Source organism: Heterodontus francisci, chromosome 20 (genome assembly GCF_036365525.1).
Source record: "Heterodontus francisci isolate sHetFra1 chromosome 20, sHetFra1.hap1, whole genome shotgun sequence".
Taxonomy (NCBI): domain Eukaryota; kingdom Metazoa; phylum Chordata; class Chondrichthyes; order Heterodontiformes; family Heterodontidae; genus Heterodontus; species Heterodontus francisci.
The window spans coordinates 57,006,435-57,021,951 of record NC_090390.1 but is presented as its reverse complement, the minus strand read 5'-3'; the positions used below and the strand labels follow the sequence as shown (position 1 = coordinate 57,021,951).

The following is a 15,517-nucleotide window of genomic DNA, read 5'->3' as shown; positions in this document are numbered from 1 at the left end:
CTTGTTCACTGTAGGAGACTTTTCTTTCTTGGGGTTCATGTGTCTTCCGTGGGTTTGGGGTTCCATGAGAAAGAGATGAGAGCAGACAGAGCAGTCCAGAAGCATTCTGCTTTCTGCAGTCTCGCAGTTCAAACTGTACAATTCAGAAAAACCCAGGTTGCCAAGCAGGTTAGTCATGTGACTAACTGGTCTGACCACATTTTGGCTCTGTGTATTATATCATCTTTAGCAGGGCCTCGAATGTGCTTCCCTGCCTTCAAGGTTACAGTGCCTTCAAGACCAGGTGAAGGCTGAAAGGGAACCCTAGACCTCTTTCTCACCTGGTCGTAACACTACCCACTTACAATATGCAAATATTTTTCCAGTCAAGGGTCTGTTTTTTTTTAAACAAGTTCTTTCTTCACTCCAGTAACAGTTTAAAATTAATGTTAATGACAAAATTAATGTGTCTTATTCTTAGCAGGTGGAGGCTGCATGACAGTAGTAAGAAGTGGAGTGGGGCCTATTAGGGATAAAGAAGATAATATATGCTTAGAGGCATAGGGCAAGGCTAATATACTTAATGAGTATCAGTGTTCATTAACGAAGTGGAATCTGACAAAATATCAGTAGAAGCGGAGAGAGTAGTGGCAATGGATAGGGTAAAGATTGAGAGGGGGGAGATACTAAAAAGGCTGGCTATGCTTAGGGTAGATACGTCACCTGGTCCACATGGCTTGCATCCCAGGTTGCTAAAGGAAATGAGGATGAATATAATGGAGGGTCTTTCCATAATCTTCAAATGTTCCCTGGATATGGGGGAGTGCCAGGGAATTGGAGAGTGGCAAATGTGACACCCTTATTCAAGAAAGGGTATAGGGACAGTCCTAGAAACTACATAGGACTTAGGAACAGGGGTAGGCCATTTGGCCTTTTGAGCCTGCTCCATCATTTGATAAGATCAAGGCTGATCTGGTTGTGGTCTCAACTCCACTTTCCTGTCTGCCCCATAATCCTGGACTCCTTGACTATCAAAAATCTATCTAACTCAGCCTTGAATAAATTCAAGATGCAACCTACACTGCTTTCTGGGGAAGAGAATTCCACAGACGAATGACACTCTTGAGAGAAAACATATCTGAACTCCGTCATAAAAGGGAGACCTCTTATTCTTAAACTGTGCCCCCTAGTTCTAGTCTGCTCCACAAGAGGAAACATCCTCCCGGTATCCACTCTATCAAGTACCCTCAGAATCTTATATATTTCAATAAGATCACCTCTCATTCTTCTAAACTTCAACGGGTATAGGTCCAACCTGTTCAACCTTTCTTCATAAAATAAGCCCTTCATCCCTGGAGTGAATCAAGTGAACCTTCTCTGAACTGCTTTGAATGCAATTATATCTGCTTTCAGATAAGGAGACCAAAACTGTACACTACTCCAGATGTGGTTTCACGCTGTACAGCTGCAGTAAAACTTCCCTACTTTTATACTCGATTCCCCTTGCAATAATAGCCAACCACAAGCCAGTTAGTTTCACACCAGTGGTTGGTAAGGTTTTCGAAACAATAATCAGAGAAAAAACCAACACACACTTGGAGAGGTTCGAGTTAATTAAGGATAGCCAGCATGGATTTGTAAAAGGCAGATCATGCTTGACTAATCTAACTGAATTTTTTGATGAAGTAGCAGAGAAGGTTGATGAAAGGACATTGTTTATATGGATTTTAAGCAAGTGTTGATAAGGTACCACATAAAAGGCTGGTTAACAAAATTTAGGCTCATGGAATAGGAGGGTCAGAGTCCAACTGGATAAAAAAAATTGGCTTAAGGACAGAAAACAATCAGTCATGGTAGATGGTTGTTTTTCATATTGGAGGATGGTAGACAGTGGTGTTTCCCAAGGGTCAGTGCTTGGGACTACTGCCTTTTTGCTATATATAAATGACTTGGATCTTGGAATACAGAGTGGAATCTCAAAATTTGCTGATGACACCAAACTTGGAGGTGTGGCAAACAGTGAGGATGATATGAACCGCCTGCAATAGGACATATACAGGCTAGCAGAATGGACAGAGAGGTGTCAGATGGAATTTAATACTGACAAGTGTGAGGTGATGCATTTTGGCAAGGCATAGGGAGAGGCAATATATACTTAATGGCACAATTCTAAAGAGTGTGTAGGAACAGAGGGACCTGGAGGTGCAGGTGCATCGATCTTTGAAGGTGGCAGGGTATATTGAGAGAGTGGTTAGTAAAGCATATGGAATGTTGGGCTTCATAAACAGAGGCATTGAGTACAAAAGCAGGGAAGTTATGCTGAACTTTTTTAAAGCTCTGGTTAGGTACCAACTGGAGTATTGTGTCCAGTTCTGGTCACCACACTTCAGGAAGGATGTGAGGGTCCTTGAGAGGGTGCCAAGGAGATTTACCAGAATAGTTCCAGGGATGGAGGATTTTAGTTATAAGGTTAGGTTGGAAAAACTGGTGGTTGCTCTCTTTAGAACAGGGGAGATTTAGTAGTAGCGTACAAGATTATGACAGGCTTAGGTAAGTTAGACAAGGAAAATCTGTTCCCATTAACTAATGGCACAAGAACTAGGGGACACAGATTGGAGGTTTTGGGCAAGAGATGCAGGGGAATTATGAGGAAGAATTTTTTTACGCAGCGGTTAGTAATGACCTGGAACTCGCTGTCCTCAAGGGTGGTGAAAGCAGAGACAATCGTTGACTTCAAGGGGAAATTGGATTGCCACTTGAAGGAAATAGACTTGCATGGCTATGGGAATTGTGTGGGGGAGTGGAAGTGACTGAGTAGCTCTGTGGAGAGCCAACATGGACTCAATTGGCTGAATGGCCTCCTTTGGTGCCAGAAATGACTCTACAGCTCTGAGCCAGCCAACGAGCCCACCCAAATCTATCTAAAGGGACATTTGGGGATAATCAGCACATTTTCAATAATAAAGGAGTTAAAAGATTTTGTAGAATAAACTACAGATTATCACCAAGAATTTCCTTGGAATCTCTCCTACTCCCTAACTGTAACTTTGGCAGAGGTTCATCAAAAATCCCTTTGACCCTTTGGACTTTCTGCTGAAGTCAGAGTGGAGCAACGGGAGAAGCCCTGAGTAAATTCCCGATGCAGATGTCATTAAGCAAATATCTGGCAGTTCTTCTGATCACAAGTAACTCGAGCTTCACTCTTATCCTATAAGAGATATTTGATTAGAAATGCTGCCTTGTCAATCTATTATACTTCATGTAAAGCCTATCTCCAACATGGAAAGCTTTGAAATAACTTACTGGATTTTTAAATATTGCCAACAACATAATTCTGAGGTAAGAACCTACTGAATCTTAACCATCCATCTCCACCCTTTAGAGTTTATCATTATGACATGCAAAATGAGTTATTGTCGGAAAACCAGTTAAGAAGTCTTTTCTTTTCCTTTAGATACTTCACTTCGAGATGGCTTGCTGATATTTTTCCTTTTGGTGGTCCCTGTGCTTAGTTTGATTGGCTTAATGATTTTTTTCAAACGTAACGCAATAAAGCTATTCTGGAGAAAGAGGAATTCTTCACACATGACGTACGTGAGATTTGAGTTCACCTGCCACTTCTCATCGAGTTTTCAGTAGAAAGGCAGTTACTTCCTTATTGACTTTGTTTCTTGTTTGGCTCATTTTATTTTTTTAATCCACTGATATTTTACTTTGATTTCATTCTACTGTGTAGTTTCTCCAAACACTCCTGAAGGTAGTGGCTCCTGATGTATTATGGTTCCATGGGCAGTGGCTGCCCTCAAGTATTCTGCCTTACTCACCATTCTTCATGGGTGAAACCAGACAGCAAACATTGGCATGCTATTTCTATTTGAGGCATCAAAGATAGGCCTGATCCTGTCCTCACTAGATGGCCAAATCTGCATTTGCTATCAGGAGCCACCGGATAGCAATCAGAAGTGGAAACCTGGGCTGATGTTTCCCCTCCCTACTGGTACATTGATTATTGGCTACTCTGAGCCTGTTGACTTTGAAGATGGCAGGACTGGGTGAATGAAGTTTGCCCTATCAATTTATGGAATAAAGAATGCACTGTTCATAAAACGGGGCTGGGAGTTGTTCACAAGATAAAAACATTTACAAGATGTATTGTTCCCTCAGGATTAAAACCTGAAATAAGAAAACTATATAAACATGGTGGCATTCCAAAATCTGTAGTTGTTGTTTTCTAACCATGGCATTTCTTATTGATATAACTTTATTTTACAGAACACAGACTAGAAGACAACCACAGAAAACTTTCTCAAACCAAAGCAATCAGAGAAATAATCCAGTAAGAAACACTATGATTTCAGCAACCCCTCTGTACCATGGATTGAAATTCATAATGTCCCAGGCTAACAGTATTTTTTTATCACGTTATCATACACATAGGAGCAATTTCATACAGATACTACTACTGCTACTACTAAATTTCTGTCAGTCAGATAAGCAGTTATAATGGGGCCGACATTCATACAGATATTTTGTGAAGTTATCATAGATATAGGTGCATATTCTAATATTTTCTAAAGTCATAAAGTCATAGAGTTATACAGCATAGAAACAGGTCCTTTGGCCCACCGTATCCACACCTGCCATCAAGCCTATCTATTCTAATCCCATTTTCCAGCACTTGGCCTGTAGCCTTGTATGCTATGGCATTTCAAGTGCCCATCTAAATACTACTTAAATGTTGTGAGGGTTCCTGCCTCTACCACCCCTTCAGGCAATGTGATCCAGATTCCAACCACCCTCTGGGTGAAACAATTTTTCCTCGAATCCCCTCGAAACTTCCTGCTCCTTACCTTAAATCTATGCCCCCTCGTTATTGACACCTCTGCTAAGGGAAAAAGTTTCTTCCTATCTACGCTATCTATGCCCCTCATAATTTTGCATACCTCAATCAGGTCCCCCCTCAGCCTTCTCTGCTCTAAGGAAAACAACCCCAGCCTATCCCAGTCTCTCTTCATAGCTGAAATGCTCCAGCCCAGGCAACATCCTGGTGAATCTCCTCTACACCCTCTCCAGTGCAATCACTTCCTTCCTATAGTGTGGCGACCAGAACTGTACAATTAAGATATTATTGATGTTTATTCCAATTAATGCAGAACTACATCTTGCCGAAGTGCACTGTATAAGTATTTATTGCACATCTAGTTTTTGCCACCTCGATGCCTCATTCCATTTTTTCCTTCACCCAAAAAGATAAAGGGCTTTGGGCAGTACTTTTCACCACAGCCAAAATTAATGGCAATGACTGGCTCACAAGAAGCATATTTTCTGGGGTAGGACTTGTGCTGACATCTTATCAGGATGGAACTGTCTATTGCCTCAGTATTCTCCACAGCCAAAGTCTTCTCCAACCAAAGAAAGGTTTAATATATCTGTTAAAACAGCATACATTTATTTTTTTTTTTAATTTAGAGATACAGCACTGAAACAGGCCCTTCGGTCCACCAAGTCTGTGCCGACCAACAACCACCAATTTATATTAATCCTACATTAATCCCATATTCCCTACCACATCCCCACCATTCTCCTACCACCTACCTACACTAGGGGCAATTTACAACGGCCAATTTACCTATCAACCTGCAAGTCTTTGGCTGTGAGAGGAAACCAGAGCACCTGGCAGAAATCTACACAGTCACAGGGAGAACTTGCAAACATATATATATATATATATATATATATATATATATATATATATATATATATATACATGCAAACATATGAATTAGGAGCAGGAGTAGGCAACTCGGCCCTTCGAGCCTGCTCCGCCATTCAATAAGTTCATGGCTGAACTGACTACTCCACATTTCCACTTACCCCCGATAACTTTCCACCCTCTTGCTTATCATAAACAACTTGCACATAAACAACTTTCACACAAATGCATTAACATGTTCATTACTCATATTGCATAGCACAATTTCACCTTAAATGTGTTTTATTATTCACCATAAACCTCGTGGCTTAGTATATTTCAGTATTACAAAGGTAAAGGGTAGAATAATAACATACTGGTTGCTTTTGCTGTATTTCTAGGTTATTTCTACTGGGAATACAAATACCTATGCAACTGATACTCCACAAAGGTATGTATAAGTGCTGCTGAATTTCTCCCAAATGGAAACAATATTCGTCACATCAAAATAATAGTGGTCATGCAGTCTCCATGATGGAAGTAATAACTGTAAAATTACCAAGAATTATGCTCTCTCAATTGTTCAATCGCAGGGTGAGCAGGAGCGTAGAGTTATCTTTGCTTAGTGGTTGTCATCTCAGCTATGAGTCAAAAGGTTTATGCCCTACTACAGGACTTGAGAACATAATCTGGACTGATCTTTCAGTGCAGTACTGACGGATGATGCATTGTCGGAGGCACCATTTTTCAGCTGAGACTTTAAACCAAGCTCTTGTCAAGCTGTTCAGTTGGATGTGAAAGATCCCATAGCACTTTTCCAAAGTAGAGCAAGGACTTCTCCAAGTGTCCTCAATCAACAAAATCAAAAAAAAATTAACTGGTTATTCATTTCATTATTTTTTGGGGGACCGTACAGTGTGCAGATTGCCTGCGATGTTTGTCTATTAAATAACAGTGACTATATTTCAAAAGTTATAGATTGCCTTTGAGATCCTCAGGGTTGTCCTGAGGATGTTTCATACAAGAAATTATTCACAAAATTAAAGCACACAGAATTGGAGGCAACCTTGTGACATGGATTGTAAATTGGTTGGGAGATAGGAGAAAGAGAGTTGGGATGAAGGCTACATACTCTGATCGAGAGGATGTGATAAGTGATGTTCCCCAGGGATCTGTACTGGGACTTCAGCTTTTCACCGTATTTATCGATGACATGCATGAAGGAATACAGAGTTGTACGTCAAAGTTTCCTGAGGGCACTAAATTAGGAGGCATGGTAAGTAGCATAGATGGGAGCAGGAAGTTACAAAGGAACATAGACAGATGGTAACTGGAGTTCAATGTAAGGTGAGGTCATCCGCTTTGGATCCAAGAAATACAACTTAGAGTATTTTCTAAATGGTGAGAAACTAGAAACTATGGAAGATCAAAGATGTTAGGATGTCTATGTGCAAAGCTCACTAAAAGCTAGTGGACAGGCACAAAACACAATCAAGAAGGCTAATATAATGTTTTCTTGATCTCAAGAGGGCTGGAATATAAATGGAACTTATGCTTCAGTAGTATGGAGCCTTGGTCAGACCCCATTTGGAGTACTGCATTCAGTTCTGAGCACTGCATCTCAGGAAGGATATTTTGGCCTTGGATGAGGTGCAGGGCAGATTCATCAAAATGATTCTGGAGGTTAGAAGATTAAATTATGAGGACAGTTACACAAACTTGCCTTGCTTTCCTTTCAATATAGAAGATTGAGGGATGATCCAATCGAGGTGTTTAAAATGTCATCTTGGCCTGTCTATTGCTATAACTTCTGAATCATCAGTGGGGCTCCTTCATTTCGCTTAAGTCATTTTGAAGTTGTCTTCACAGCATGTATACCTGCCACAGGAATATTGCTGGTTATCAGAATTTGCTTTGAATCCTACTTATCAGTGTACGAATGATGTGGACAAACCAATGAAGCTGTGCTTTGTTAAGGGTCTCAGTGGTTGGGAAACTATTGGAAAAAATTCTGAGGGACAGGATTAATCTCCACTTGGAGAGGCAGGGATTAATCAGGGATAGTCTGCATCGCTTTGTCAGGGGGAGATCATGTCTAACTAACTTGATTGAATTTTTCAAGGAGGTGACTAGATGTGTGGATGAAGGTAAAGCAGTTGAAGTAGTCTACATGGACTTCAGTAAGGCTTTTGATAAGGTCCCACATGAGAGACTGGTTAAGAAGGTAAGAACCCATGGGATCAAGGGCAATTTGGCAAATTGGATCCAAAATTGGCTTACTGGCAGGAGGCAGAGGGTGATGGTCGAGGGTTGTTTCTGCGAGTGGAAGCCTGTGACCAGTGGTGTTCCGCAGGGATCGGTGCTGAGACCCATGCTGTTTGTAGTGTACATTAACGATTTAGACGTGAATATAGGAAGTATGATCAGTAAGTTCGCAGATGACACGAAAATTGGTGGTGTTGTAAATAGTGAGGAGCAAAGCCTTAGATTACAGGACAATATAATTGGGCTGGTAAAATGGGCAGAGCAGTGGCAAATGGAATTTAATCCTGAGAAGTGTGAGGTGATGCATTTTGGGAGGACTAGCAAGGCAAGGGAATATACAATGGATAGTAAGACCCTAGGAAGTACAGAGAGTCAGAGGGACCTTGGTGTACTTGTCCATAGATCACTGAAGCCAGCAGCACAGGTAGATAAGGTGGTTAGGAAGGCATATTGGATACTTGCCTTTATTAGCTGAGGAATAGAATATAAGAGCAGGGAGGTTATGATGGAGCTGCATAAAACGTTAGTTAGGTCACAGCTGGAGTACTGTGTACAGTTCTGGGCAACACACTGTAGAAAGAATGTAATTGTACTGGAGAGGGTGCAGAGGAGATTCACCAGGATGTTGCCTGGGCTGCAGCGTTTCAGCTATGAAGAGAGACTGAAAAGGCTAGGGTTGTTTTCGTTAGAGCAGAGAAGGCTGAGGGGGGACATGATTGAGGTATACAAAATTATGAAGGGCATTGATAGATTAAATAGGAAGAAACTTTTTCCCTTAGTGGAGGGGTCAATAACCAGGGGGCATAGATTTAAGGTAAGGGGCAGGAGGTTTCGAGGGGATTTGAGGAAAAAAAATTTCACCCAGAGGGTGGTTGGAATCTGGAACGCACTGCCTGAAGGGGTGGTAGAGGCAGGAACCATCACAACATTTAAGAAGTATTTAGATGAGCACTTGAAACGCCATAGCGTACATGGCTACGGGCCAAGTGCTGGAAAATGGGATTAGAATAGGTAGGTGCTTGATGGTCGGCACAGACACGATGGGCTGAAAGGCCTGTTTCTGTGCTGTATGTTTCTGTCTCTCTGACTCTATGACTTCATTGCCAACTCTACTCAACAGGACTTCCATGCTGGTGATTTTAATTTGTCATTTGATACACCGTATCAATCATAAATAACACATGGAACTTGTCAAGTTCCATGAGACTGCTTGTATTCCTTACTAGCGTACAAAAGAGTTGGCTTCATTATTGCAACATACCCTTCAACTTGGTCTTTAAGGTGAAGCCATGCATGTGTGTAATTACTATTTGTATAAAAAGCAATGAAAATTGTACAGTGCATATTTAAGTTTATATTATCAGAGGCTAAAAGTCTTCTTTGCTTTCAGGCAATATGCTTCAACAGAAAATCCAGTACCTCATGCAGCCCATGTACCAACGCATCAAAATCCTGTTGTACCTCCTAGAGCTATCGTGCCTCCTCGACCTATTGTGCCTCCTAGACCTACTGTGCCCCCCACAGTATAAGTTCAGCCTCAGCAGTCAATGAACACAAAGTATGGCTTATCTGCGTCTAGTGATATTACCGACCAGATATATACCTCAGAAAGAGGTAGAAGAAAAAAAAGTCTACCTTGTTTCTATATATAATCATTATTTATAATTATTGCTGTTAAGAAGTGAATGTGCAACACATTCTTAGAAACCTTATTCAGTCCTGGTGAAGTTTCAATGGTAGTGGAGCGCTTTAATACCGCTGCTGGTTTTACACTAGGCTCTGAACGGGTCTCAAAGCTAAAGTATCAGGAATTTTTTTTAATAGAGTGGGCAGAGAAAACTGAAATTGTTAATAACAGGACTTTACAGAGGATAAATTCACCTCATGGTTGCCCAATTTTCACAAGTAAAGTGTTAGACCTCCAAATTTAGGATTGCGAATTACCATGCCTGCACTGTGCCAGAAGTGCACCTTATTGGCTTGGGCATCTTTAAATCATCCACAGAACCTATCTGAAAATAAGGTAGGCTCTTTAAATATTCAAATCAGGGTCTACACTGGGTCTAGTACCCCAACTGCAACATTCAGATACAAATGGGTACAGCTTATGCCACGCATGCTCCACCTAGTTATATCAGGTGTTGAGTGGCCTAACCAGCCACTGGAGGCCACTTGAAAAAAATCCAGGAAACTTTGTTTTATTTTTGTGGGTCTAGGAAAAGCAAGAGGACAGATCCTGTGCCCTCCCCACCAAAGCTCTGAGCCACAGCCGGCACTTTCAAGGCTCCCTCACCCCCTGGCAATGACTTTTTAACTGGATCAGCATCGGAGCCAACTGATTTACTATCCTCTCCGAATGTGTGCTTACTGCATCCCAAAGCTAAATTTGGCTCAGGCCTCAGGCCAACGTGGACTGGTGCACAGAACCATTGCTCTATCGACTCTGTGTCCGCTTTGGGTACAAGTTGAATTTCTTGGCATACATAATCAATAAAATAAAAGCAAAATACTGCAGATGCTAAAAATCTGAAATAAAAACAAAGTGCTGGAAATACTCAGCAGGTCAGGCAGCATCTGTGGAGAGAGAAGCAGAGTTAACATTTCAGGTCTGTGACCTTTCACCAACTTCTGATGAAAGGTCACAGACCTGAAACATTCACTCTGCTTCTCTCTCCACAGATACGTAATCAATATTTGCTCTGTTCATGTCAATCCTCAAAAAAATTGATTTGTGTTTATTTGCTTACTGCACAATAGAAATTTGCATGTCTGCTTGATGTCAATAAATTTGACTATCTTTCACATTCACTCAGTTCTAGAGTTCTAGTTACATGGGCCTGCTATGTTTTTTTTCATCTGAACTATTAATGGTGTAGGTTTGAGAAGCATCGATTCAGAACAATTTTTGTTCAAGAAGTAAAAAAAGTTGCTAATACTTAATCGGAGACACAAGAGCATGATTAACAGCTGAATACTTTATTGGGAAGACAGTTGGGTTAGTATTCTGAAAGAATAAGATCAAATTGGCTGAAAGGCTTTCTTCTTCATGTTACTTTGCTGATACATAATCTAAAAGCAAAAAAATCAGTTTAATGTTGATTTTTGTTGATATATTTTAAAGGGACGTTGTTCTAAAGTGATCTACAGTGAATTCTTAATTACGTTTCATTAGTCCCACAGCTAAATTGTTAAGCACTTTGCATCACAATGGATTCAAATAATTCAAAAAAAGTTAACAATTTTGTTTTAGAAAATCTTACTATGTTAGCAAAAGAAAATGTAGATAATCCTAAACCATTTTGTTTAAATTCATTAATATGTACATCAACGCTATCCCATTTCATTTGAACTGCCAGAGTGAAGAATACTGTAACAATGTTATTTGAGTAGTTGAACTGTACTTTAATCTATTGAATCAGTAATAAATCAGTAGCCCAAAGCAAAGTCTGCTATTGAGACCAGCCATTAGGATATTGTCCTGTAGACATAAAAGGGTGAATTTTCTGAAAGTTTCCACACCAGTTTGGTGTGGGAGTTCAGGGAGCAAAGATCCTGCTCACTGGATCTCCACCCATAATGCCCATTACAATTTGCAGATAGCCAGTAATTTATCTAATCCTATGCAAGTTTTCTTGGCTTTTACTAGCCTATTCGTCACTTTCAGTGGGTTCTGAAATTTGACGGCATGTAAGTTGTAGATCAGTAGAAAAGACTGAAAATGTAAGAAATTGAGAAAAGATTTAGCTTATGGGATAACTTGTACATATGCAAATTCCATACAATAGAATTACTTGTGTCAATTTTATTAGTAGAATTTGCATAAGGTAACAATGAAGTGTTCCATGTAGAAGAGGAAAATACAGACAGCTGTGCTTCTGTGACATCAATTAGACGGAGCCTCTCAAAACACACTGGTATCAGTCTTGGAGATGATGTGCTTGGTCTCTTCTGGCCAATTACAAGCTTTCCCTTTTTAAAAAAATTCAATGTCTGCTAAATACTTGCTTTTTTATCAAAAGACTTCAAAAAGAACTCACTGATCTGGAATCAGACCTCATATACTGACATCAAGCATAGAAAATTATTGCACTTTAAAATGATTGATTTGGCGTCTGCCATGTGACTATATTCATTTACATTAGAGGTCATGGAGTACTGACACGATTCCATAAAAGAGGGTTGATTCGATGATTCTAGGTGTTCAAAAGATTTTTAACGTCTTGACTGTTGGAAAAATACCTGGGACACATTGAGGAATATATACTTAAAGTGCCTAGCCCAAGAAGTACCTTATCTATAATTGATTGAGACTACTATAGGATTGACTGTTGGCAATCCTATTCACACAGTGATTCAACTGACAAGCTATCGGAAGGTGAACAGAAAGGACTGATCTTAAATGACAACATTTTCCAGATTTTCACATTTTCAATTTTAAACTGGTTTGATTTGACTGAAATGACTTTGACCATGATATTTTATGCTGTAGTCAGTTACAATGTCTTTACAAGCTACTTGCTCTTGAACCAGTTAATACAGGTGCTTGAGCAGAATCAAATATTGTACAATAATAGAGAACTCTATAATACTTAACAAATCTTCTATCACTCTGGTATGAATTGCATATTTCTAGATTGAATTATTTTCACTAAGCTAATTAATAGTTACACATTCAGGAAATCTGTTTAATTCTGCACCTATTTTAAAGAACATGAAGCATGCAGGACAATATTTCAATGTTTTGTGGGTTATCACATCACCTTAACCTTTCAATATTTTGTTGTCTGTTATAAACTCTAGGAATGTAATGTCTTATGTTAGTACCCATTTTTAAATAAGTAGAGTTTAAAATTCTGAATGATTGGTAAAATGTAAATACACAAATTATTTGTCATACTCTAATGCCTGTGAATGATAATCATCAAATGAATGAAGTGTAACAGCAGCTATGAGGCATTTATAGCTGTACTACAGAATTGATCCCATGACTTACTAAACATTAACATTTAAATACGACTGAACTAGTGATTGTTTTTATAACACTCATTTCAAATCATTTTACCTGTTCTGATTGGGTACTAATCTGTTTATATACTTACTATATACAATAATTATGAAATTGTAACCTCAAAAATCCAAATTAAAAAAGATACTTTTGATGATTTTTTTTTGTCTTCCTAAAGTTAGGGTAGGAACATTGAAAATTAAATACATATGCATTTGGGGACCAAATGTTAAGTAATACCAGGTCATAAATACTACAACCATATGCATGATGATTTTCCTTTTACTCTGTCTTCATCAATGTGCCTTAAGCAAAACCTGTATGATCATTCTTTTTCTCTATCAATTTTCAGTTCTGTGTACTTGTATTCAATTAATGAGATTTAACAACTGTATGACATTTCATGAGATAGGTGCATGGGAAACAGGAGCAACTAAAGTCCACTTTCAGAGACATCACACCTAAAAATGTGGATGGGATTTTGGAACATGCCAGAGCATGGGACTGAAATCATTGCCAGCTTTGTTAAAACATGTAGGAGAGGAACTATGAGAGGATAATACCATAGATCTGGACCATTGAGGGGGGGCGGGGGGGCAATGGAGACTGATAGACTGGTCAGCCATATGGAAGACCACCGAAAGGCCAAGATGTCTTAATGTGGCTTGTTCATAGTTACACCAGGCAGTCTCAGGGCTGTTGGCAGGACAGAAACCAGGTTGAAAGCATTTGAACAGGGAGTCGTGGGGTTTGAGAATAAAGCTGGTCAGCAATAATGCATTTGAGAACTTTGAGACGAAAGGGGATTGAGTGAAATTTGGTAGTTTGAGTGAGAGAGGAGCTTTTCAAAGTGGGGACTAATTGTAGCAGTTTTGAAGAGAGGAATCAATGCCCATGGAAAAGGAGCTGATAAGGTTTCAAACTCTTTAGGTTAAGAGGAGTTAGTTGGGAAAAGCAAAGGAAGAGAAAGGAAACTATGCTGCTTTGGAATTGTCTTTGTCCTGCAGAATGAGAAAGGAAAGTAGAAAGGATTTGATTGCAGTGAATGTGGTAATGGCATAATGTATTGGTCTTGTTCCAGAGAGTGAGAAGAAACAGATTTATGCCAATAGGTCTACATCAAAAACAAAATCTGTCTTCGCAGGAATTTTTAAGTAAAGGTTAGATGCTTCCCCACAGGAAAGGAGGAAAAATCAGGTTGTCACCTGCAGCAGATCTTGCACAACTACTGAGCCCTGTAGGAGTAACATTTCCTGAGGTCTGGAAACTGGTCAGTTCTGTGCCTTTTTGGAAAGGGATTGGTGTGCTGTATAAACTAATGTTTAGGGAGAATTGAGGCAATTTAATAAGAAGGCCCAATCCATATATATCTATACATTGGAAATTACTACTTTTGACAGTGCCACATGGAAGTACTCATTGGAAATGCAGCCCCATTCCATTTTGCAATGCCTGAATTCTGAAAGCACAGCAATCTGTGATATAGGCAGGCATGAGCCTTGATGAAATATAGAAAAAATATCAAAATAAGGTTCCACACTGAATGTTGTAACTTCAGGTGAAGCTCTCCCCAAAGTAGACACCTCACCCAAATTAAATGAGTGCATGTGGAGTTTTGGGACCTGGGTTCTTTAAGGGAAATAAAAACAAGAAATGCTGGAAATACTCAGCAGGTCTGGCAGCATCTGTGAAGAGAGAAGCAGAGTTAATGTTTCAGGTGAGTGACCCTTCTTCAGAACTGGCAGGTATTAGAAATGTGAAAGGTTTTAAGCAAGTAAAGCGGGGGTAGGGTAAGAGATAACAAAGGAGAAGGTGTAGATAGGACAAGGTCACAGAGAATAACCAACCAGAGGGTCATGGAGCAAAGGCAAACAATATGTTAATGGTGTGTTGAAAGACAAAGCATTAGTACAGATAGGGTGTTTACAGACTGAAAACTGAACAGCTGCAAGTACAAACATAAAAAAAAGTGGGTAGGCAAACTGAACAAACTATGATAAAATAAAATAAAACACAAAAATATATAAAAAAGAAAAAGTAACTAAAAATAAAAGTAAAATGGGAGGCCCTGTCGTGCTCTGAAATTATTGAACTCAATGTTCAGCTTGGCAGGCTGTAGTGTGCCTAGTGTACTAATACTTTGTCTTTCAAAGGCAGTAGCATAGTGGTATTATCACTGGATTAGTAAACCATAGACCTAGGGTATTTCTCTGGGGAGATGGGTTCAAATCCTACCACAGCAGAAGGTGTAATTTGAATTTAATTAATAAAAATCTGGAATTAAAAAGCTAGGCCATGAAATCATTGTCGATTGTTGTAAAAACCCATCTGGTTCACTAATGTCCTTGAGGGAAAGAAATCTGCTGTCCTTACCTGGTCTCGGTGAGGGCAAGAAGTTCATGGGGACACACCTGAACTGTTTTACACACACCTTGGCCTCTGTGTTTAAAGCGCCCCCTACCTGCTCCTCACCTGCAGATCTCAGTGATCCGACCCGCCCACCCAGCATTGGATTGGCGATCTCCAGGTTACAGCCGATCGTCACTGGTCAACGCGGCCTGTCAATCAGCAGGAGC

At 39.8% G+C, this 15,517-nt stretch overlaps 1 protein-coding gene and 1 long non-coding RNA gene across 2 annotated transcripts in view; one reads left to right on the top strand and one right to left on the bottom strand.

The window, feature by feature from the left end:
• Positions 1 to 9,610, top strand: part of LOC137380651 (disintegrin and metalloproteinase domain-containing protein 9-like) — a 71,451-nt gene extending 61,841 nt beyond the window's left edge. Inside the window, exons 19-22 of the mRNA XM_068052816.1 lie at positions 3,434 to 3,569; positions 4,252 to 4,315; positions 6,073 to 6,122; positions 9,327 to 9,610. Coding sequence (XP_067908917.1) covers positions 3,434 to 3,569; positions 4,252 to 4,315; positions 6,073 to 6,122; positions 9,327 to 9,465 — 389 coding nt within the window. The 3' untranslated portion in view covers positions 9,466 to 9,610. The remainder of the gene's footprint in view (positions 1 to 3,433; positions 3,570 to 4,251; positions 4,316 to 6,072; positions 6,123 to 9,326) is intronic.
• The window catches only part of LOC137380655 (uncharacterized), a 52,734-nt gene extending 37,336 nt beyond the window's left edge, over positions 1 to 15,398 (bottom strand). The window contains exon 1 of the long non-coding RNA XR_010977058.1: positions 15,315 to 15,398. This is a non-coding gene — a long non-coding RNA (uncharacterized lncRNA). The remainder of the gene's footprint in view (positions 1 to 15,314) is intronic.
• Positions 15,399 to 15,517: the final 119 nt, after the last annotated feature.